The sequence below is a fragment of the Caretta caretta genome, chromosome 28 (assembly GCF_965140235.1).
Source record: "Caretta caretta isolate rCarCar2 chromosome 28, rCarCar1.hap1, whole genome shotgun sequence".
Classification (NCBI taxonomy): Eukaryota; Metazoa; Chordata; order Testudines; family Cheloniidae; genus Caretta; species Caretta caretta.
Genome location: NC_134233.1, coordinates 6431232 through 6452932, shown reverse-complemented (window position 1 = coordinate 6452932; position 21701 = coordinate 6431232). Strand labels below are relative to the sequence as shown.

Genomic DNA, 21701 nt, shown 5'->3' with positions numbered 1-21701 from the left:
CCCAGCACCTTGGGAGCTTCTTGTGTTCCCTCCTTATCTCTCACTACTTCATCCCTCCGTGCTCCTTATTACCTCTAATCCTGCACACACCCTCCCCATGTCCTGGCACCCCAGAATTAGCTACTCCCCGCTTCTTCTCCCCTCCCACGGCTCTGTTCTCCCTTCAACTGTGGGCTCTTGAATGGCAACATTATGCGCTCTCCTATCAAAAGAGGCGCTCATCTGACAATCACACAAGCCATGCATGAGTCATACACCTATTTACGCAATTTAGAATTCTACAGGTGAAATATTTTCCTCTTAAAATGAGAAGACATGAAAGCTCTAGTTATTAATATAGTTATTAATGTATCCAATAACGATACATTAAATGCAATTTTTAAATGACTGACGGCTCCAAAAAGGCACATGTCCAAAAATTATTCTAGTGGGTGGGAGATAAGGAAAAAAAAGGAGGGCAAGGAAACTTGTCAAAACTTGTATGACGAATACAGGTATAAAGTTATTACTACTCTGGTTCTTTAGAGACCCCACAGCTTCTAATAACCCAGGGGACAGGACTCCTTACCCAGAAAGACCACCGTCTCATAGTTCTCCTGCATTACGTCTCTGTAGAGGGCTCTCTGAGTGGGGTCCAGCAGAGCCCATTCCCCCTGCGTGAAATACACAGCCACCTCCTCGAAGGTCACCAGCCCCTGAAAGAGCAAAAGTCCAACACTCAGTACCTGCTGCCCCCGTCACAACCCCACTATTCACGGAACAGCAGCACCAGGTAAATGGAAGCTCCAGAAGGCACATGTTAACAGAGTCCCATCCCACCTTGCTTAGAGCAGCCAGGAGGCATCAGAGGGTAGAAAGAGAGAATCTTTGTGTCTCCCAGCTGACAGACAGAGGCAGGGTCTTCACATTTATCACATAACTACTAGCCAGAGCTTGATATAGGAGATGGGGCTGTCTCTGCACCCTGCTGGTGGCTCCCTGGTAGGAATCCCAACACTCTCCAAATAAAATATATGGAAGAAAGGGGAGGTCAATAGTAAAGAATATAAATTATAAGGTCAGAATTGTAAAAAATTGGTAAGGGAAGCTATCAGAAATCAATGACCAATGAAAGTAAAAAGGAAATTATTAAAAGTATATTATGTACAAAATGAATCCTAACAATGGTAGTGGTAAATTACTAGACGGAAATGGCAGAATTATCAAAAATAATGCAGAAGAGGTAAAAGTGTTCAATAAATATTTCCTCTCCTGGATTTGGAGAAAAACAGATGACAACACTCTTTCCATTCCAACAATAACTCTTGAGAACATTAAATAGCAGCTATTAAAGTTAGACATGTTTAAATCAGCAGGTCCAGATAATTTGTATCCAGGAGTTTTAAAAGACCTGGTGGAGAAGCGTGGTGGACTGATAATGTTGATTTTAATTAGGACTTGGAACACTGGGGAAATTCCAGAAGACTGGAATAAAGCTAATGCTGTGCCAATATTTAAAAAGTGTAAAAGAGATGACCCAGCTAATTACAAGAGTGTCAGTCTGACATCGATACTGGGCAAGATAATGGAGCAGCTGATACTGGATTTCATTAATAAAGAATTAAAGGAGGGTACTGTAATTAGTACCCTTCAACAAAGGTTTAGAGAAAATAGATCCTATCAAACTAACTGGCTATCCTTATTGGATGAGATCAAAAGTTTGGTTGCAGCAAATAGTATTGATGAAATATACCTAGACTTCTGTAAGACCTATGACTTGGTTCAGCACAATATTTTGACTAAAAAACCAGAATGATACGAAATAAACACGGCATACATTAAATAGATTAAAAGCTGTGATTGTTAAATAGCACAGGTCCAAGAATCAGTCCCTGCGGGAACCCACTAGAAATAAATCCACTCGACCATGGTTCCCCATTACAATCACAGTTTTTAATCTATTGAATGTATGCCATGTGCATTTTGTATCATTCTAGTTTTTTAGTCAAACAATGAAGAAGCCAGACAGTGCTGATGGCTCATCAACAAAGACAATGGACCGTGGAAGAGCTTAGCCTTCCTGTGAATGTTTCAGCCAGACTATGAGTCATGGCTACTATGAGTCAGCAAGTCATGCAAGGGCATGTGACCAGACCACATGACACTGGACTCCATTTTGGTACCTGTATTTTTCCACAAACTGGACTGGGAATGGACTTTGGAACAAAGGGTTCCCGCCATATGGAAAAGCTACATAAGGTGGGGTGTGACATCATCTCTTGGCCTCATTTCCCACACAAGAGAACTCCTGGAACAAAGACTGCACTGGGGGAAGTGCTGGTCCCAGGCTAAAGGAATTTCTAGCCTGTGTATAAACTTGGTGAACTGCTTCTATCATCAGTCAGGGTGAGAAATTGCTAATTCAAATCGTATCTATCTAGCATGTTAGGCTTAGTTTGCATTTTTGTTTATTTGCTTAGTAATCTGCTTTGATCTGTTTGCTATCATTTATAATGACTTAAAATCTATCTTTTGGTAGTTAATAAACTTGTTTTATGCTTTATCTTAACCAGTGTATTTTGATTGAAGTGTCTGGGGGAAAAAAATCTCAGCTTGCTTAACACAACCTTGTTGTGCACCTCTTTCCCACATCAAAGGGAAGGCAAACTATATTAATGAGCTTACATTGTACAGATCCCTCTGCAGTGTAAGATGGTATAGTTCTGGGTTTATACTCCAGCAGGGGTGCAAAACTGGGGAGCTGGGAAATTGGCTGTTGTCTTCTATCTGTCCTTGAGTGGCTTAGGTAAAGCACTCAGGTAGCTTTGTTGGCTGTATGATGCCACTTGTTGTCATGCTGGGTGATAACAGGGCCTGGAGAGGCTGGCTGAATCTCCAGCAAAGCAGTGTGAGAAGGGCCAGCCCAGCCTGAGGGTTAGAAGGCACAGCGGTTCCTAGAAGCCCGCCAGACTGCACCCTGGGGGTGACAACCCATCACACCCTAGATTACACAAGTCTCAGCAGGTTTGCCACATCCTGTCCCCTCCCTTTCTCCTCCCTAGATATTTCTTGCCTTCCACCACCTCTAGCAGCTCCCACCCTCCTATGCATTTACTGCTCTTCTCCCTTCAAGCAGAGCCCACCACCAGCTCCCTGATAATCCCTTACCTGAGCCAGCTCCACTGCAGCCATTTCTTTCCCCCTGCGAGGACGGGATGATCTGGTGCAAAACCTGGATGTTATTCTGTAGCCTGCCAGGGCGAGAAGGGCAACGTGAGAGAATTCAGATGGGGCTTTTGTCCATTCCACAAGCCGATTTCCCCTAGGATTTTTCCCTGCTAATGGGCATTCTAGGTTCTGCCACAGTGTGAAGCACAGAGTGACCTTATTCCAGTACAGGCCTAGCCCCCTCCCACCAGGGTGTAACCCTCTGAGACATGGTGAAACCCTCCCAGTAACAGAATCTCTGAACCAAAGGCTAAAGAAGAGCAGAATCAAAGAAGTCACTTTGGGGGATTCTGAGTCATTGTCCCCAAGGCAGCTGTCTCAGGTTTACAAAGTTGTTTGGCTCCAACCTTTATAGAGTCTCTCCTGGGAGTGCCCCCTTTCAAGGGCTGGGACTAGTTTTAGCTTTTGGCAAGCATGACCCGGGGGGGCTCCAAGACTGGTCCTTCTTGCCTCAGCACACCTGGTTTCTTTCTGTGGCTCCCCAGTGAGTCCAAATGAGTAGATACTCCTGATAGAGACTGTGAACAGAAGAATGGCCCACTGCGTCAGACCAATGGTCCATATAGCTCAGTGGCCAATGCCAGGTGCTTCAGAGGGAATGAACAGAACAGGTCATCATCAAGTGATCCATCCCCTGTCACCCATTCCCAGCTTCTGGCAAACAGAGGCTAGAGACACCATCCCTACCCATCCTGCCTGTGACACTGGCAGATGGGGTGTTAGCTCTTGCAAAAGCCCCCATGTCTAAACTGAACATGGACAAATGCAGAGCTGGAATCAGTCTGGCTTACCTGTGTTAGTATTGTTAGAATAGGTTGTCAAGGTTGAATCCCCACTCTGTCACTACAAGTGCAGAAGTGGGGGCATGCAAGGATTTCAAAAATTAATACTGGCCACTCCAGGCTTGTATTAAACTCCCACGGTTACTCTTCTCTCTGACCTTGGCTTGGTAAATGCTGCCACCACCCAAATGCAAAAAAACCAACCCCTTTGAACCCAGGAAGGAGCACGTGGGAATTCCTCCCTGTGGGTTACCTTCAAGCCCTTTCACACACACGCCCCCCATGATGTTATTGACGTGAACTGGGACCGTACAGATCATTGTTCCAACCAAAGTCCTGTAGTGGCACCAAATCTTGCATAAAGGGGGTCAAATGAGGTGTCTAAGACAAGATTATGGTTTGCTGATTATGCTATCTGTAGGTGTGTATCATTTTTGTAGTTAAAGTTATGAATATTGGCTCTATACTGTCTGTATTTCAAACTTATGCTAAGCTTCTGGGTGACACCCCAGACAAGTTGGTGTCAGCTCTGCCTAGCCTGCTAGATGGCCCATTAAGGACCATCAGCGATACAACTGACCCATTGAGAGAAGGCAGACACGCCTTGCGACTCAGCAAGGTGTGCAGGGACCTGCCTATGGACAGAAGTCTGAGGTTTTTCCAGGCCATGGGATGGACAGCTTGTCTTTGGGACAAAGAAAGAAAGACCACATGGCAAGAGACTGTAAAAAGCTGCTGCAGCTCCTCCATCTTGTCTTCAGTCCTGCTTCATACCTCTGGAGGGACTTTGCTGCACTGAAGCTTTGAACCAAGGACTGAAAGACCCGTCCCAGCTGGGGATGTTCTCCAGAGACTTGATTTGAACCTGCAGTTTATTCTATCACTGCTACAAGCCTGAACCAAGAACTTTGCCGTTACTGTATGTAATTGATTCCATTTAACCAGTTCTAGCTCTCATCTATATCTTTTTCCTTTTATGAATAAACCTGTAGATTTTAGATTCTAAAGGACTGGCAACAGCGTGATTTGTGGGTAAGATCTGATTTGTATATTGACCTGGGTCTGGGGCTTGGTCCTTTGGGATCGAGAGAACCTTTTTTCTTTTACTGGGGTATTGGTTTTCATAACCATCTATCCCCATAACGAGTGGCACTGGTGGTCATACTGGGAAACTGGAGTGTCTAAGGGAATTGCTTGTGTGACTTGTGGTAGCCCGTGGGGTAAAACCAAAGTCCTCTCTGCCTGGCTGGTTTGGTGTGCATATAAACCCCAGCCTTGGGCTGTAACTGCCCTGCTTTAAGCAATTTGTCCTGAACTGGCACTCTCAGTTGGGTCGCACCCAAACCAGCATTGTTAAACCCCCCTCCAGGGAAGAGCTGAGAAAGAAAACAAAGGAAATTAGCTCTGGCTATCAGCTAATCAAACAATCAAACCTCTTAGGCCACCAAAAATCCAATCCTGTTCTTAAAAAAGGTAAATTTTATTAAAAACAAAAAGGGAAAAAAGTACATCTGGAACTCAGGCTTTTTGCTAGATCTCAAAAGAAACAATTACACAAATTAAGCACCCAAAATAGCTTTCTTGGGGGTTCAGCTTAAAGGTTACAAGTAACAAAAGCATCTGGGGTTAGCACAAAGGAGATCCACAAGCCAAAATAAGAAATAAACCTGATCATGTCTAGCTAAACATTCTGATCTACTTACACATTTGAAGTTCAGATAAGTAGTTCTAGGCATGATCTGATGATTTATGATCATACCTGGCTTAAGCTTTACACAGCATTGCTACTGCCCTCTGTTCCCCCCTTTCCTGGAGAGCAACAGACAAAAGGAAAAGGAGTACTTGTGGCCCACCTGTTGATCACTTTAGATAAGCTATTACCAGCAGGACAGTGGGGTGGGAGGAGGTATTGTTTCATATTCTCTGTGTGTATATAAAGTCTGCTGCAGTTTCCACGGTAAACATCTGATGAAGTGAGCTGTAGCTCACGAAAGCTCATGCTCAAATAAATTGGTTAGTCTCTAAGGTGCCACAAGTACTCCTTTTCTTTTTGCGAATACAGACTAACACGGCTGTTCCTCTGAAACCAGACAAAAGGAAAGTTTCCTTCCCCATTTAAAAAAGTTCTAGCCTTCCCATTGGCTCTTTTTGTCAGGTGCCCACTTTTTTCCCCTTTACCTGCGGGACTTTTTAACCCCTTACAGGTAAAGCAAGTAGAGAACAGCTACCAAGAGGGACTTTATAGCTAACTGACTGGCTGGGTGTCCATAAAAGGAAATCAAGGGGGTGGGGGAGCTTATCACATAAGTATTAGAATTATAAAAATGTGTTTAGACTTTATTGAATGCTTGTGAGTTGCTGCCTGGGTTAATATCTGACTAGTTGCATCGTGAGCCTCTGTGGCTCTGTAAATCACCAGACAGGAGAGAGGCTTCACATAGGTAAAGTGCTGGTATGATGGAGATGGGAGAGAGAGGCTCTCCTGGCTCCACTCCCATTAGGGTATGTCTGCACTACACCAGGGAGTGGGGCTTTCAGCCTGGGTCCACAGACTTGTGTTAATGATGCTCAGGCTAGCACATTAAAAATAGCCGTGTAGACATTGCAGCTCAGGATGGAGCTCAGGCTCCCAAGCCTCCCCCTGCTTTGAGAGACCGAGCTCCAGCCCAACCTCCAACATCTACACAGTTACATATAGCCCACCAGCACAAGTGTGCAGACCCAGGCTGGGAGGATCTCTCCCAGAGGCAGTGTAGACTTACTCATTATGTGCTACTTCCTAGGCTTTGCTTTTTGCAAGGCTGATCCCCACAGCTCCACTACTCTGAGACAGGCCCTTCTGGAGGCAGTACCCATTTGTGTCATGACAGCGCTTCAGTGAGTCCGAATGATTGGAGACTCCTCCTAAACACCATCTCTTTTGGGTGCTGCAGTCATAAAAAACGATTACCTAACTTTCATAACGGTTGTTCTTCGAGATGGGTTGCTCATGTCCATGCCCTTCTAGGTGTGCATGCACCCACATGCGTGGCCGTGGGAGATTTTTGCCTTAGTGATACCTGTGGGGTCAGCTGTGGCGTCCCCTGGAGTGCCGCGCTCATGCAGTGGCATATCAGGTGCAGTTGGCCCTATGTGTGCTCAGTTCCTTCTTGCTGACAACTCCGATAGAGGGGCAGGAGGGCGGGTAATAGAATGGACATGAGCTACACATCTCAAAGAGCAGCAGTTAGGAAAGGTAGGTAACTGTTTTTCTTCTTTGAGTGCTTACTCAGGTCAATTCCATTCTAGGTGACTCACAAGAAGTGTCCTTGGAGGCAGGCTCAGAGTTCACAGTCTTGCAGCTTGCAGTATTGCCCTGCCAAAGGCAGTGTCATCTCAAGCTTACTGGGTAAGAGCGTAATGAGATGCAAATGTGTGGATGGATGACCAGGTTGCAGCCAGACAGATTTCTTGGATCGGCACCTGCACCAGGAAGGCTGCTGATGAGCCTGCGCCCTAGTGGAGTGAGCCATCATGATATTCAGCATGTTCATAAGAGAAATGGATGCAGGCCCTGATCCAAGATGAGATTCTCTGGGCAGACACTGGGCAACCCTTCATCCTGTTTGCGACAGCAACGAACAACTGCACTGACAGTCAGAACAGCTTCATTCTATCTATGTAGAAGGCCAGCACGCATCTGACATCCACGGTATGCAGCCTGCATGCCTCATCCATCGCATGAGGCTTTGGACAAAAGACGGATAAGTATATGCCTTGACCCGTATGAAACTGGGATATGACCTTGGGCAGAAAAGCCAGGTACAGACGCAACTGGACCTTGTCCTTATAGAAAACCTTATAAAGTGGCTCCAACATTTGATAATTACATGGAAAAAGGCAAAATCTGACAGCTGACATCAATGTTCAGTCCTTAAAAAGACAAGGATGGAAATCTGGTGAATTTTTACAAAATAGAAAGGGAAGTGGAAAAGTGTGAGGGATTTTACATCGATAGCCAATAGTAGGTAAAGAGGTAGAATTTGAGTGAATTTCATATCGTTACTTGACAAATCAAAAGAAAATGGAAAACCTGCAAAAATTTTCTATCAATATTCAAGAATTTGAGCAAAAGTTAAAATCAGAAGATATTTTATGTTAACGTTTAATAATTAGAAAGAGTGAAAAAAATCTTAAAGAATATTAACTAGAGAGAAAGCCAGGCAAAAGTTTGCGATATTTTAGAATATTCTTCTGAAGAAGAGCTCTGTGTAGCTCAGAGATTTACCTCACCCACCTTGGCTTTCTAAATGCAAAGCAGTGCCCATTCGAGAGAAAAACTGCAGCTACTAATACATTGGGGGATAAATTAACTATCAACTGTAGCCCATAGATCCAGCTTTAACATTTATTTTATGCAGCAGTAATGCAAGGAATCTACAGGCTTGTATCCAGTAAGATATTGGCTTCAGCAGTTAGCATAAGGCTTGAGGCCTATGAACTCTGGCACAAATAAACGGCCTAAGGGTCATCCCTAAGTTTTGGAGAACTGGAAATAGAGTGTCTAAGGGGAAATTTGGTCCATGATGACACCAGCCAACCACAGGAACATGAGCTAATGCCAGCTTTTGGATAGAACGTCCGCAGATGCGTCACCACAGGAGTACCATGGCAATTAATAGACAAATATGTTAAGTTGTATTAATGGTCTCACTAACCCAGGAGAAGGACACCCCAACACTGGTAGGGTGAGGAAATACAAATAAGGAACAGAGGAGAAACCCTACTGAATATGCATTAGACTGAGTGGCATCAATGTAACGTATTATAAAAGTTGTGAACGTGCCACGATGATGGCTACTGGTTATGATGAGGAAGGTGATGGGGATGAGGAAGATAATGACTAACATTTCAGGTTGTTCTGCAAGGGATGATGCGAGTATATGGATGTTCAGATGTACATTCTGTATTATGACAGGTTTCAGAGTAACAGCCGTGTTAGTCTGTATTCGCAAAAAGAAAAGGAGTACTTGTGGCACCTTAGAGACTAACCAATTTATTTGAGCATGAGCTTTCGTGAGCTACAGCTCACTTCATCGGATGCATACCGTGGAAACTGCAGCAGACTTTATATATACACAGAGAATATGAAACAATACCTCCTCCCACCCCACTGTCCTGCTGGTAATAGCTTATCTAAAGTGATCAGCAGGTGGGCCATTTCCAGCACAAATCCAGGTTTTCTCACCCTCCACCCCCCCCCACAAATTCACTCTCCTGCTGGTGCTAGCCCATCCAAAGTGACAACTCTTTACATAATCAAGTCGGGCTATTTCCTGCACAAATCCAGGTTTTCTCACATCCCCCCCACCCCCATACACACACAAACTCACTCTCCTGCTGGTAATAGCTCATCCAAACTGACCACTCTCCAAGTTTAAATCCAAGTTAAACCAGAACATCTGGGGGGGGGGGGTAGGAAAAAACAAGAGGAAACAGGCTACCTTGCATAATGACTTAGCCACTCCCAGTCTCTATTTAAGCCTAAATTAATAGTATCCAATTTGCAAATGAATTCCAATTCAGCAGTTTCTCGCTGGAGTCTGGATTTGAAGTTTTTTTGTTTTAAGATAGCGACCTTCATGTCTGTGATTGCGTGACCAGAGAGATTGAAGTGTTCTCCGACTGGTTTATGAATGTTATAATTCTTGACATCTGATTTGTGTCCATTTATTCTTTTACGTAGAGACTGTCCAGTTTGACCAATGTACATGGCAGAGGGGCATTGCTGGCACATGATGGCATATATCACATTGGTGGATGTGCAGGTGAACGAGCCTCTGATAGTGTGGCTGATGTGATTAGGCCCTGTGATGGTGTCCCCTGAATAGATATGTGGGCACAATTGGCAACGGGCTTTGTTGCAAGGATAAGTTCCTGGGTTAGTGGTTCTGTTGTGTGGTATGTGGTTGTTGGTGAGTATTTGCTTCAGGTTGCGGGGCTGTCTGTAGGCAAGGACTGGCCTGTCTCCCAAGACTTGTGAGAGTGTTGGGTCATCCTTTAGGATAGGTTGTAGATCCTTAATAATGCGTTGGAGGGGTTTTAGTTGGGGGCTGAAGGTGACCGCTAGTGGCGTTCTGTTATTTTCTTTGTTAGGCCTGTCCTGTAGTAGGTAACTTCTGGGAACTCTTCTGGCTCTATCAATCTGTTTCTTTACTTCTGCAGGTGGGTATTGTAGTTGTAAGAAAGCTTGACAGAGATCTTGTAGGTGTTTGTCTCTGTCTGAGGGGTTGGAGCAAATGCGGTTGTATGGCAGAGCTTGGCTGTAGACGATGGATCGTGTGGTGTGGTCAGGGTGAAAGCTGGAGGCATGCAGGTAGGAATAGCGGTCAGTAGGTTTCCGGTATAGGGTGGTGTTTATGTGACCATTGTTTATTAGCACTGTAGTGTCCAGGAAGTGGATCTCTTGTGTGGACTGGACCAGGCTGAGGTTGGTGGTGGGATGGAAATTGTTGAAATCATGGTGGAATTCCTCAAGGGCTTCTTTTCCATGGGTCCTGTATTATCTCTATCTTACTGAGTTACAGTGTTTGTGACTTTGCTAACTGTAGTATTAAAGCTTATGCTCAAATAAATTGGTTAGTCTCTAAGGTGCCACAAGTCCTCTTTTTCTTTTTGCGAATACAGACTAACACGGCTCTGAAACCTATATTATTAAACTATTGTAAATATAAAATAGTTCCTACAGTGAGTGTTGCAACTGTGCACATCGGGGTTCCCAACTATAGATCTTGGGACAAGAACCTGTGAACCCTCAAAGTGATAACTGGGAATTCTTAAGTAATCAATATAATTAATACATAATCCAAAGATCAGGCTGCACAACTCAAGAAAAGGACCTGCATGTTGCTGTAGACAGCTCAGTGAAAAAGTCCACTCTCACAGCTGCCACCAAAAAAGCTAACAACGTGGTAGGATTCATAAGGAATGGGATGGAGAGTAATATCAAACATTTGTATATAAATCGAGGGGCAGCCTCTAATATCCTGGGACCACGATGGCTGCTACAGACTGCACACAGGATATTTTAGATCTATCTTTGAGAACTGATGAGGAAATAGGTCAAAAGAGAACTATTTGATGATATGATAGAAAACAACCAAGATCTGAAGGGATTTTATATTGATACTTGGATTTGATCATCAGAGGACAAAGGGGAAGAATTCAGGAAAAATGAATCAGTCTTGGAGAGCGAAGTGAGAAAAGCAGAGAGAATGTCATGAACCCCTGCCCCGCTCTTCTCCCCCTGTGACCTCCTGCCTGCCCAGAGACAGGTGTCATTAACCACCTCCCCCAGCCCACACGGTCTGTCCCCTCCCTCCATCTCTGGCTCGTTTGTCATCCCCCCCTTCCGAACCTCACCCCCCACCCCCCGTCGGCGCCTCTGGGGCAGCCCCGGCTGGAGCCGCGGGCAGGGGGCCAGCGGGGTCGCTGCTGGGCACGCAGCTCGGAGCCCGGCCCCAGGTGCAGGAACAACCAGGGGGCAGGTTCCCGGGGCGGGGGGACCTGGGCCCCCCTTGTGCAGAGGCGCTTCCCTGCCTGTCCCTGCGCCCCGAGCCTCCCCCGAGCCCTTGGTGAATTACCTGCAGGCCCCGGCCCAAGGCCTGGTCCCAGCTGGAGAGAGCCCCCCCCGGCCGGGCACGGAGGGGTTAATGACGCCCCCCCTCCCCAGCAGGGACCCCAGGGGGAGCAGCCGCTGCCCAGCCCGGGCTCCCGGGGCACACGGCGGCAGCAGCAGCGTCTGGCCCGGGCCCGAGCCCCGCCCCCAGGAGCTGCCCCGCCCCCGGGCCGGGCCCGAGCCCCGCCCCCAGGAGCTGCCCCGCCCCCGCCCCCGGGCCCGAGCCCCGCCCCCAGGAGCTGCCCCGCCCCCGGGCCGGGCCCGAGCCCCGCCCCCAGGAGCTGCCCCGCCCCCGGGCCGGGCCCGAGCCCCGCCCCCAGGAGCTGCCCCGCCCCCGGGCCGGGCCCGAGCCCCGCCCTCAGGAGCTGCCCCGCCCCAGTCTGGGCTCGAGCCCCGCCCCCAGGAGCTGCCCCGCCCCTAGTTGGGGCTCGCACCGAGCATGCGCAGTAACAGCTGCTGACACCGTGCCTTACCAGAGCTGGAGAGGGTGAAAGCGCTCCCGCGGCAGGCTGGGAGATGTAGTTCCTGACTCTCCCGGGAGAGGAAGTGACGTTTTGCGGGAGGGGATTAGGAGTCGGGCTCCGAACGCGCGTGGGGCGCTACGGCTCTGCCTGGCTCGCGCGGGGCCGTTGGAGCCTCTCCCAGGGCCGGAGGAGGGTTTTGTGTCTCCCGGCTCTGGGCATGCGCAGATCGGGGGGCGGGGGAGAGTCGGGCATGCGCAGAGGCAGAGCTCGCCCGCGGCTGCTCCCCGGGGCTGCGGGGCCGAAGGGTCTGTGCCGGGGAGACCTTCATCCACCCCCCGGGCCCCGCTCCCGCCGGAGCCGCCCCGGGCTCCGCCCGCCCCGCTGCGGAGCTGCAGCCTCCAGGTACCGGAGCGAGCCCCGGGGCCGGGCGGTGACGCTGCCCCAGTGTCCGGGGGGGGGACCAGCCCCCCCCCCCGGGGTCCCTGCGTGGGGCCGGGCGGGGGGAGACCTGGGGAAAGGGGCGGAGGGAAAATGTCGGCGCAGCCCGGACATGGCCGGGGGGGGGGGGGGGGAGAAGAGCCGGGGCCCCCCGAGGGGCGGGGAGGGAAAGGGGGGGGCTGAGATCCCCTCGGATTTACCGCTGCCCCCTCCCCTGGGGCCCCCCCCGCTCCCGCCCTGCCCCCTTTCGCTCCCGGCAGCAGCCCGGGTGACCCCCCACCTCCCTGAGACGGGCTCTGCCCCCCCCCGGACCCCGTTTCCTCCCCACTTCGCCCGTGGCCAGTTCAACAGCTCAGCCCCAGGTGTCCCAGTCCCAGCTACTTCCCCTGCCCCCCCCCCCCTGCCCAACCCAGCAGCCCCCCGACCCCCCCAAGACACCGCCGGCTAGTCACATTGCCAGACCCCACTGCCAGCCCCTCCCGACTCCAGCCCCACTCCTTTCCCCTGTGAAAGCCACATCACCCAGGGCTCCCTGCCGCCCATGTGAGTGTGAGGCAAGAAGAATCCATCCCACTCTTTTGTTGATTGAATATCACTGTTTAATCCCCTCAAATTTCTCCTCTTTTTCTCTTGAACTGTTGAACGGTGACGTAAAATCTCCCCAGATGTTGGTGCTTCTCTCTTATATTGGCATATATTTCGTTTGTGCCCCATTTTCTCCTCCGTTCTGAAATACTGATATAAAATTCTTGAAAATCTTTCCGCTTTGCTCTCCAGGTGTCTGACTGAGATCAGGGCTCTTATACTGAGCGTCCCCCAGTATGTCAGGCAGTGGACAGACCCTGACCAAGTTTGGGGCACTCGTGCCAGGAACTGAACAGATCCCTACAGAGAGCAGGGACCTTGTTGTGCCCGGTGCTACAGTGACCCTGTCTGAGCTCTGTGCCTCTGTTGTGCCAGGCCCTGCATCAACACCCAAGTGAAATCAGGCTCCCATTGGGCCAGGTGCTGCAGAGACAGCAAACAAAATCAGGAAGTTTTTCCTGGAGCTGCAGAGACCCCAGCTGAGATCTATGCCCCTGTTGTGCTGGGCACTGTAGAGACCCCAACTGACATCAGGCCGCCCCATTGTGTCAGGACCGAGATCACAGCCCCCCTTGTGCCAGGCAGTGCAGGACTGCTGCCCAGAGTGCTGCCTTCATTGTGCAGGGCACTTCAGAGACTCTGACTGAGATCTGTGTCCCTGTTGGGCCTGGCACTGCACTGACCCCAACCAAGATCACACCCCATCGCTGTACTAGGTACTGCACAGACCTTGACAGAGATCCTGGCCCCACATTTTGCCAGGTGCCCCAACCAAAATCAGGGATCCTGTAATGCCAGGAGTTGCAGAGCCCCTGACTGAGGTCAGGCCCCCAGTTGTGCAGGGCTCTACACAGACCATGACCAAGATCAGGGTCCCCATTGTGACTGGTGCTGAACAGAGACCAAGGGTATGTCCACCCTGCCGTTAAGAGCCCACAGCTGGCCCATGCCAGCTGACTCAGGCACACAGGAGCTCAGGCGAAGGGGCTGTTAGATTGCAGTGTAGCTGTCTGGCCTCGGGCTGGAGCCAGGCTGTAGGACTTCCGAGGTGGGAGGGTGCCAGACCTTGGGCTGCAGTCCAAGCCGGAACATCTACACAACAATTAAACAGCCCTGCAGCCTGAGCCGTGTGAGCCCAAGTCAGTGGGCACAGGCCAGCCGCCGGTGTCTAACTGCGGTGTAGACATGCCCACAGTGACAGAGAGTCCTTGCCGCAAAAACCTAAAAGGCTAAATAGGCAAATGGTGGGAGGTTACTCTCCATTTTACAGATGGGGATACTGAAGCTCAGAGAGCTGAAGTAATTTGCTCAAGTTTGCATGGAGAATTTGGGGCAAAACTGGGAACTGAACCCGGATTGTTTGAATTCTTGCTTCTCCCCTTAACCCAAAGCCCAGCATACAGCATTGTTTTGGTCTGAGTGTTTGCCTTGCATTGGCTTCAAAGGGAGTTTGTGGAATTTCCTTCATTGGAGGTTTTTAAGACCAGGTAAGAGGTACACCAGTCTGAGAATATCTAGGGATACTTGGTCATGCCTCATCACAGGAGGCTTAAGTAGACGACCTCTCAAGATCCCTTCCATGCCTACGTTGAAATAATTCTCTTTTGTGCTGTGTTCTTGTGACAGGTTGGATCATAGAAACCCCTTTGGTACTGCCACCTGATGTTCTGAGCCTGTTTTCCCTGCTAGCTTTGGACTTCAGAACCTTGACTTGTTTGAGCCAGACATGCTTGCCTGCTGCAAACACAGATCCAAGTCTGAACCACATCCCCCACAAGCTGCAGGCTTGACTGAAAACAGCTTAAGAAGTGTTCCTGTCTCCCCCACTCAGATACCCAACTCCCAATGGGGTCCAAACCCCAAATAAATCATTTTTCCCTGTATAAAGCTTATACAAGGTAAACTCATAAATTGTTCACCCTCTGTAATACTGATAGAGAGATATGCACAGCTGTTCGTCCCCCCTCTGGTATTAATATGTACTCTGGCTTAATTGATAAGTAAAAACTGATTTTATTAACTACAAAAAGAAGGATTTAAGTGGTTCCAAGTAATAACAGACAGAACAAAGTGAATTACCAAGCAATGTAAAATGAAACACGCAAGTCTATGCCTAATACAGTAGAAACTAAATGCAGGTAAATCTCACCCTCAGAGATGTTCCAATAAGCTTCTTTGACAAACTAACCTCCTTCTAGGCTGGGTTCAGCAATCACTCACACCTCTATAGTTACTGTCCTTTGTTCCAGTTTCTTTCAGGCATCTCCTTCAGTTGGAGAGGCTATCTCTTGAGCCAGCTGAAGACAAAATGGAGGAGTATCCAGGGGTTTATATAGTTTCTCTCTTGTGGGTGGAAACCTCTCTCTCCCCCCTGTGTAAAATCACAGCTCAACATGGAGTTTTGGAGTCACATGGGCAAGTCACATGTCCATGCATGACTCAGTTGTCTGGAGGCCAAGCCGAAAGCTCAGATGTGGGTTGGCGTCTATCAAGGTCCATTGTTAACCAAGTACTTCCATTTACGTGAATAACCCCTTCACACTGTGTTGACCAAATCTGCCTTAGGTGCTTTCTACAGCAAACGCTTTAAATACAAGCATAGAGCCAACACTCGTAACTTCAGAAATAAAAATGATACGTGTATACAAATAGGATGAATACATTCGATAGAACATAACCTTCGCAAAGATATTTACATTCATAAGCATATTTCTATAAAGCATTATGGGGTGCAATGTCACAGTCCTGTTCTATGCTGAGCTGTTTTGCATGTTGCCATTTGGAACTGTGATCGCACCATATTGTGTTGCAGTTTTATGGTGCATTGTTTTGCCTCAGCATGTTTGGTGCCTCTGTTGTGTTGGTTTGAGTTGAGCTTTTTCCATTGTGAATTTTTGTCCCAGGGTGTGTTAGTTTGCATTGTGTTGCTTTTGTTTCCTTTGTATTGTCATTTTATGCTGTGGAGTGGAGTCTTTTTGTTTTGTTTTGACATTATATTGTGGTGGTGGGTTTCTGTATGTTGTGTTTTATACGTATATATTGCATAGCATCATAGAAATGTAGGGCTGGACAGGACCTCAAAACGTCATCAAGTCCAGCTCTCTCTGCCGAGGCAGAACCAAGTATATGTGGATTATCTCTGACAGAGGTTTGTCCTACCCGCTCTTAAAAACTTCCAGGGAAAGAGACTCCACAGCCACTCTTGTAAGACTATTCCAGAGCTGAACTACCTTAGCTCTGGTGGACTTGTGGCACCTTAGAGACTAACAAATTTATCTGAGCATAAGCTTTCGTGAGCTACAGTTCACTTCATCGGATGCATTCAGTGTTTTTTGCACTGAATGCATCCGATGAAGTGAGCTGTAGCTCATGAAAGCTTATGCTCAGATAAATTTGTTAGTCTCTAAGGTGCCACAAGTCCTCCTTTTCTTTTTGCGGATACAGACTAACACGGCTGCTACTCTGAAACTTAGCTTTGGTGACACCCACACAGACTTTAGTGGTGAGCAGCTGTGGAGAGAAAGGAGACCCCAGGGAGTGGGCAGCTGGGTAAAGAGACTAAAGTTGGGAGGAGAAACATTGACATGTCCAAGGTCACCCAGGCTGTCCATGACGAAGCTAGAAATAGATCCCAGTTCTAGTGCCGCTGTACTGCTGTTTTGGGTACTGAAGGTCTCTGCCACACTGGTGTTTTAGGCACTGGTGCAAACCCTTAGTATAGACAGAATTTACACTAGTGCACTCTGATTGGCACTGGTGCACCATGTCCCAGTTTGAAGGCTTGCGGCGGTGGGGGGAATAGTGACCTCACTGAGGCCAGGGGCTGGCTGAACAGTGCAGCTGGTAACAGAGGGGCAGCAGTGAGTGCTGGAGGTATAAGCCAGGAGCACAGCCCCACAGGACTGGACACTGACTTCTCCTGACCCACGACACACACCCCCAACTGGGTGTAGGGACTGCAGCTCAGCTTCCCTGCCAAGATAGGCTGTGCATTCAAGGAGAAACCACCTCTTCCTGCAGCCTAAAACAATGGGGTCTGGGGACCTTTCCAAGCTGTGGGTGACGGGGCTCTGGAATTACCGGGGTCTGTTCCTGGCTCTGTCACTGATCTGCTTGGTAACCTTAGGGAAGTCACAGCCCCTCTCTGTTTTCCTCCTAGCCATTGTCTACTTGGATTGTGATCTCTTTGGGGCAAGGATTGTCCCTCTCTGTCTGTGCTGTGCCCAGCACAGTGGGGGTGCTGATCTCAGACAGGTTCTCTGCCATGTGCAGCATGATGGGGCCCTAATCTCCATCAGTGTCTGTGCAACGCAAGGCACAGTTTATAGACTCACAGACTTTAACTGCCAGAAGGGAGCATCATGATCATCTAGTCTGAGCTCCTGCACATCGCAGGCCACAGAACCTCCCTCACCCACTCCTGTAATAGACCCCTAACCTCTGGCTGAGTCTATGAAGTCCTCAAATCATTAGTTAAAGACTTCAAGTTACACAAAATCCACCATTTACACTAGTTTAAACCTTCAAATGACCCATACCTTGCCCTATGCTGCAGAGGAAGGCAAAAAAAAAAAAAAAAAAAACAGCCAAAAAACAAAAACCCAGGGTCTCTGCCAATCTGAGTCTGGGCAAAATTCCTCCCCATCCCCAAATATGGCAATCAATTAGACCCAGAGCATTTGGGCAACACCCAGCAGCGAGACACCTGCGAAAGAATTCTCTGTAATAACTCAGAGCCCTACCCATCTAGTGTCCCATCACTGGCCTCTGGAGCTATTTGCTGCTAGCAGTTGCAGATAGGCTACCTGCCATTGTGTTATACCAATAAAATAAAAACCATCAGGAGCTTATTAAAGGGGAAAAGGCAAAATGCCACATTTATTGTGAATACAGAAAGAATCATAGTAAGCATCCGATGAAGTAAGCTGTAGCTCACGAAAGCTTATGCTCAAATAAATTGGTAAGTCTCTAAGGTGCCACAAGTACTCCTTTTCTTTTTGCGAATACAGACTAACACGGCTGTTACTCTGAAACCTGTCAGTAAGCAGTTAGTTATAGCTATAACATTCCATTCAATTTCATATTTATTCACACATTCATTCATATACACACACACAGAGGTTCTGCTAGGTTGTTATAATAGTTACCAGCCTTAGAGTTAGAATCATAGAATCATAGAATATAAGGGTTGGAAGGGACCCCAGAAGGTTATCTAGTCCAACCCCCTGCTCGAAGCAGGACCAAATCCCAGTTAAATCATCCCAGCCAGGGCTTTGTCAAGCCTGACCTTAAAAATCTCTAAGGAAGGAGATTCTACCACCTCCCTAGGTAACGCATTCCAGTGTTTCACCACCCTCTTAGTGAAAAAGTTTTTCCTAATATCCAGTCTAAACCTCCCCCACTGCAACTTGAGACCATTACTTCTCGTTCTGTCATCTGCTACCATTGAGAACAGTCTAGAGCCATCCTCTTTGGACCCCCCTTTCAGGTAGTTGAAAGCAGCTATCAAATCCCCCCTCATTCTTCTCTTCTGCAGGCTAAACAATCCCAGCTCCCTCAGCCTCTCCTCATAACTCATGTGTTCCAGACCCCTAATCATTTTTGTTGCCCTTCGCCGGACTCTCCAATTTATCCACATCCTTCTTGAAGTGTGGGGCCCAAAACTGGACACAGTACTCCAGATGAGGCCTCACCAATGTCGAATAGAGGGGAACGATCACGTCCCTCGATCTGCTCGCTATGCCCCTACTTATACATCCCAAAATGCCATTGGCCTTCTTGGCAACAAGGGCACACTGCTGACTCATATCCAGCTTCTCGTCCACTGTCACCCCTAGGTCCTTTTCCGCAGAACTGCTGCCTAGCCATTCGGTCCCTAGTCTGTAGCTGTGCATTGGGTTCTTCCGTCCTAAGTGCAGGACCCTGCACTTATCCTTATTGAACCTCATCAGATTTCTTTTGGCCCAATCCTCCAATTTGTCTAGGTCCTTCTGTATCCTATCCCTCCCCTCCAGCGTATCTACCACTCCTCCCAGTTTAGTATCATCTGCAAATTTGCTGAGAGTGCAATCCACACCATCCTCCAGATCATTTATGAAGATATTGAACAAAACCGGCCCCAGGACCAACCCTTGGGGCACTCCACTTGATACCGGCTGCCAACTAGACATGGAGCCATTGATAACTACCCGTTGAGCCCGACAATCTAGCCAGCTTTCTACCCACCTTATAGTGCATTCTTCCAGCCCATACTTCCTTAACTTGCTGACAAGAATACTGTGGGAGACCGTGTCAAAAGCTTTGCTAAAGTCAAGAAACAATACATCCACTGCTTTCCCTTCATCCACAGAACCAGTAATCTCATCATAAAAGGCGATTAGATTAGTCAGGCATGACCTTCCCTTGGTGAATCCATGCTGGCTGTTCCTGATCACTTTCCTCTCATGCAAGTGCTTCAGGATTGATTCTTTGAGGACCTGCTCCATGATTTTTCCAGGGACTGAGGTGAGGCTGACTGGCCTGTAGTTCCCAAGATCCTCCTTCTTCCCTTTTTTAAAGATGGGCACTACATTAGCCTTTTTCCAGTCATCCGGGACTTCCCCCGTTCGCCACGAGTTTTCAAAGATAATGGCCAATGGCTCTGCAATCACAGCCGCCAATTCCTTCAGCCCTCTCGGATGCAACTCGTCCGGCCCCATGGACTTGTGCACGTCCAGCTTTTCTAAATAGTCCCTAACCACCTCTATCTCCACAGAGGGCTGGCCATCTCTTCCCCATTTTGTGATGCCCAGCGCAGCAGTCTGGGAGCTGACCTTGTTAGTGAAAACAGAGGCAAAAAAAGCATTGAGTACATTAGCTTTTTCCACATCCTCTGTCACTAGGTTGCCTCCCTCATTCAGGAAGGGGCCCACACTTTCCTTGGCTTTCTTCTTGTTGCCAACATACCTGAAGAAACCCTTCTTGTTACTCTTGACATCTCTGGCTAGCTGCAGCTCCAGGTGCGATTTGGCCCTCCTGATATCATTCCTACATGCCCGAGCAATATTTTTATACTCTTCCCTGGTCATATGTCCAACCTTCCCTTCTTGTAAGCCTCTTTTTATGTTTAAGATCCGCTAGGATTTCACCATTAAGCCAAGCTGGTCGCCTGCCATATTTACTATTCTTTCGACTCATCGGGATGGTTTGTCCCTGTAACCTCAACAGGGATTCCTTGAAATACAGCCAGCTCTCCTGGACTCCTTTCCCCTTCAAGTTAGTCCCCCAGGGGATCCTGGCCATCAGTTCCCTGAGGGAGTCGAAGTCTGCTTTCCTGAAGTCCAGGGTTCGTATCCTGCTGCTTACCTTTCTTCCCTGCGTCAGGATCCTGAACTCAACCAACTCATGGTCACTGCCTCCCAGATTCCCGTCCACTTTTGCTTCCCCTACTAATTCGTCCCGGTTTGTGAGCAGCAGGTCAAGAAAAGCGCCCCCCCTAGTTGGCTCCTCTAGCACTTGCGCCAGGAAATTGTCCCGTACGCTTTCCAAAAACTTCCTGGATTGTCTATGCACCGCTGTATTGCTCTCCCAGCAGATATCAGGAAAATTAAAGTCACCCATGAGAATCAGGGCATGCGATCTAGTAGCTTCCGTGAGCTGCCGGAAGAAAGCCTCATCTACCTCATCCCCCTGGTCCGGTGGTCTATAGCAGACTCCCACCACTCCATCACTCTTGTTGCACACACTTCTAAACTTAATCCAGAGACACTCAGGTTTTTCTGCAGTTTCGTACCGGAGCTCTGAGCAGTCATACTGCTCCCTTACATACAGTGCTACTCCCCCACCTTTTCTGCCCTGCCTGTCCTTCCTGAACAGTTTATAACATTCATGACAGTACTCCAGTCATGTGAGTTATCCCACCAAGTCTCTGTTATTCCGATCACGTCATAGTTCCTTGACATCACCAGGACCTCCAGTTCCCCCTGCTTGTTTCCAAGGCTTTGTGCATTTGTACATAAGCACTTGAGATAACCTGTTGATCGCCCCTCATTCCCAGTATGAGGCAGGAGCCCTCCCCTCACAGACATTCCTGCCTGTGCTTCCTCCCGGTATCCCGCTTTCCCACTTACCTCAGGGCTTTGGTCTCCTTCCCCCGGTGTCCTCAATGATGTCCTGACAGGGGGTGGGGGGAGGACAGATCAGCAGGGGCCAAGCAGCAGGAACCTTGGATCTGGTGGCCAAGCCAGGCCCCATTGGGGTGGAGGGGCTGGGACGGCTCCTCACTGAATGATTGACAGTCCCTGGGGGGAGCAGCCTGGGGCCCCCTTTACAGGGGGGGGCATGGGGAGCCAGCAAAGAACACGCTGACTCCTCCAGTGATGCCCCCACATGCCCCTCAGCTGCTCAGTGCCCTGCTGTGAACTCTCCACCCGTCCACCGTTATGAGGAGGGCGGAGACCTCCTGCAGCCAGATCCAGGGCCCCTCATTTGGGGGGTGGGGGGGGGAGAGGCAGGGGGCTGCCCTCAGTGCCCCTTTCCTGCTCTCATCCATACTCCTTTCCTGCTCTCAGGTCAAATAGCAACGTAATA

General features: G+C 48.7%; 1 protein-coding gene and 1 non-coding gene across 2 annotated transcripts in view; one reads left to right on the top strand and one right to left on the bottom strand.

The window, feature by feature from the left end:
- The window catches only part of LOC125629204 (uncharacterized), a 570105-nt gene extending 558322 nt beyond the window's left edge, over nt 1-11783 (bottom strand). Inside the window, exons 1-3 of the mRNA XM_075124099.1 lie at nt 11612-11783; nt 3148-3230; nt 569-695 (exon numbers count right to left, since the gene is read on the bottom strand). Of these exons, the coding sequence (XP_074980200.1) occupies nt 569-695; nt 3148-3171 (151 nt within the window). The 5' untranslated portion in view covers nt 3172-3230; nt 11612-11783. The remainder of the gene's footprint in view (nt 1-568; nt 696-3147; nt 3231-11611) is intronic.
- A 447-nt stretch (nt 11784-12230) lies between these two features.
- Nucleotides 12231-21701, top strand: part of LOC125629863 (uncharacterized) — a 35196-nt gene continuing 25725 nt past the window's right edge. Inside the window, exon 1 of the transcript XR_012666335.1 lies at nt 12231-12512. This is a non-coding gene — a transcript (uncharacterized LOC125629863). The remainder of the gene's footprint in view (nt 12513-21701) is intronic.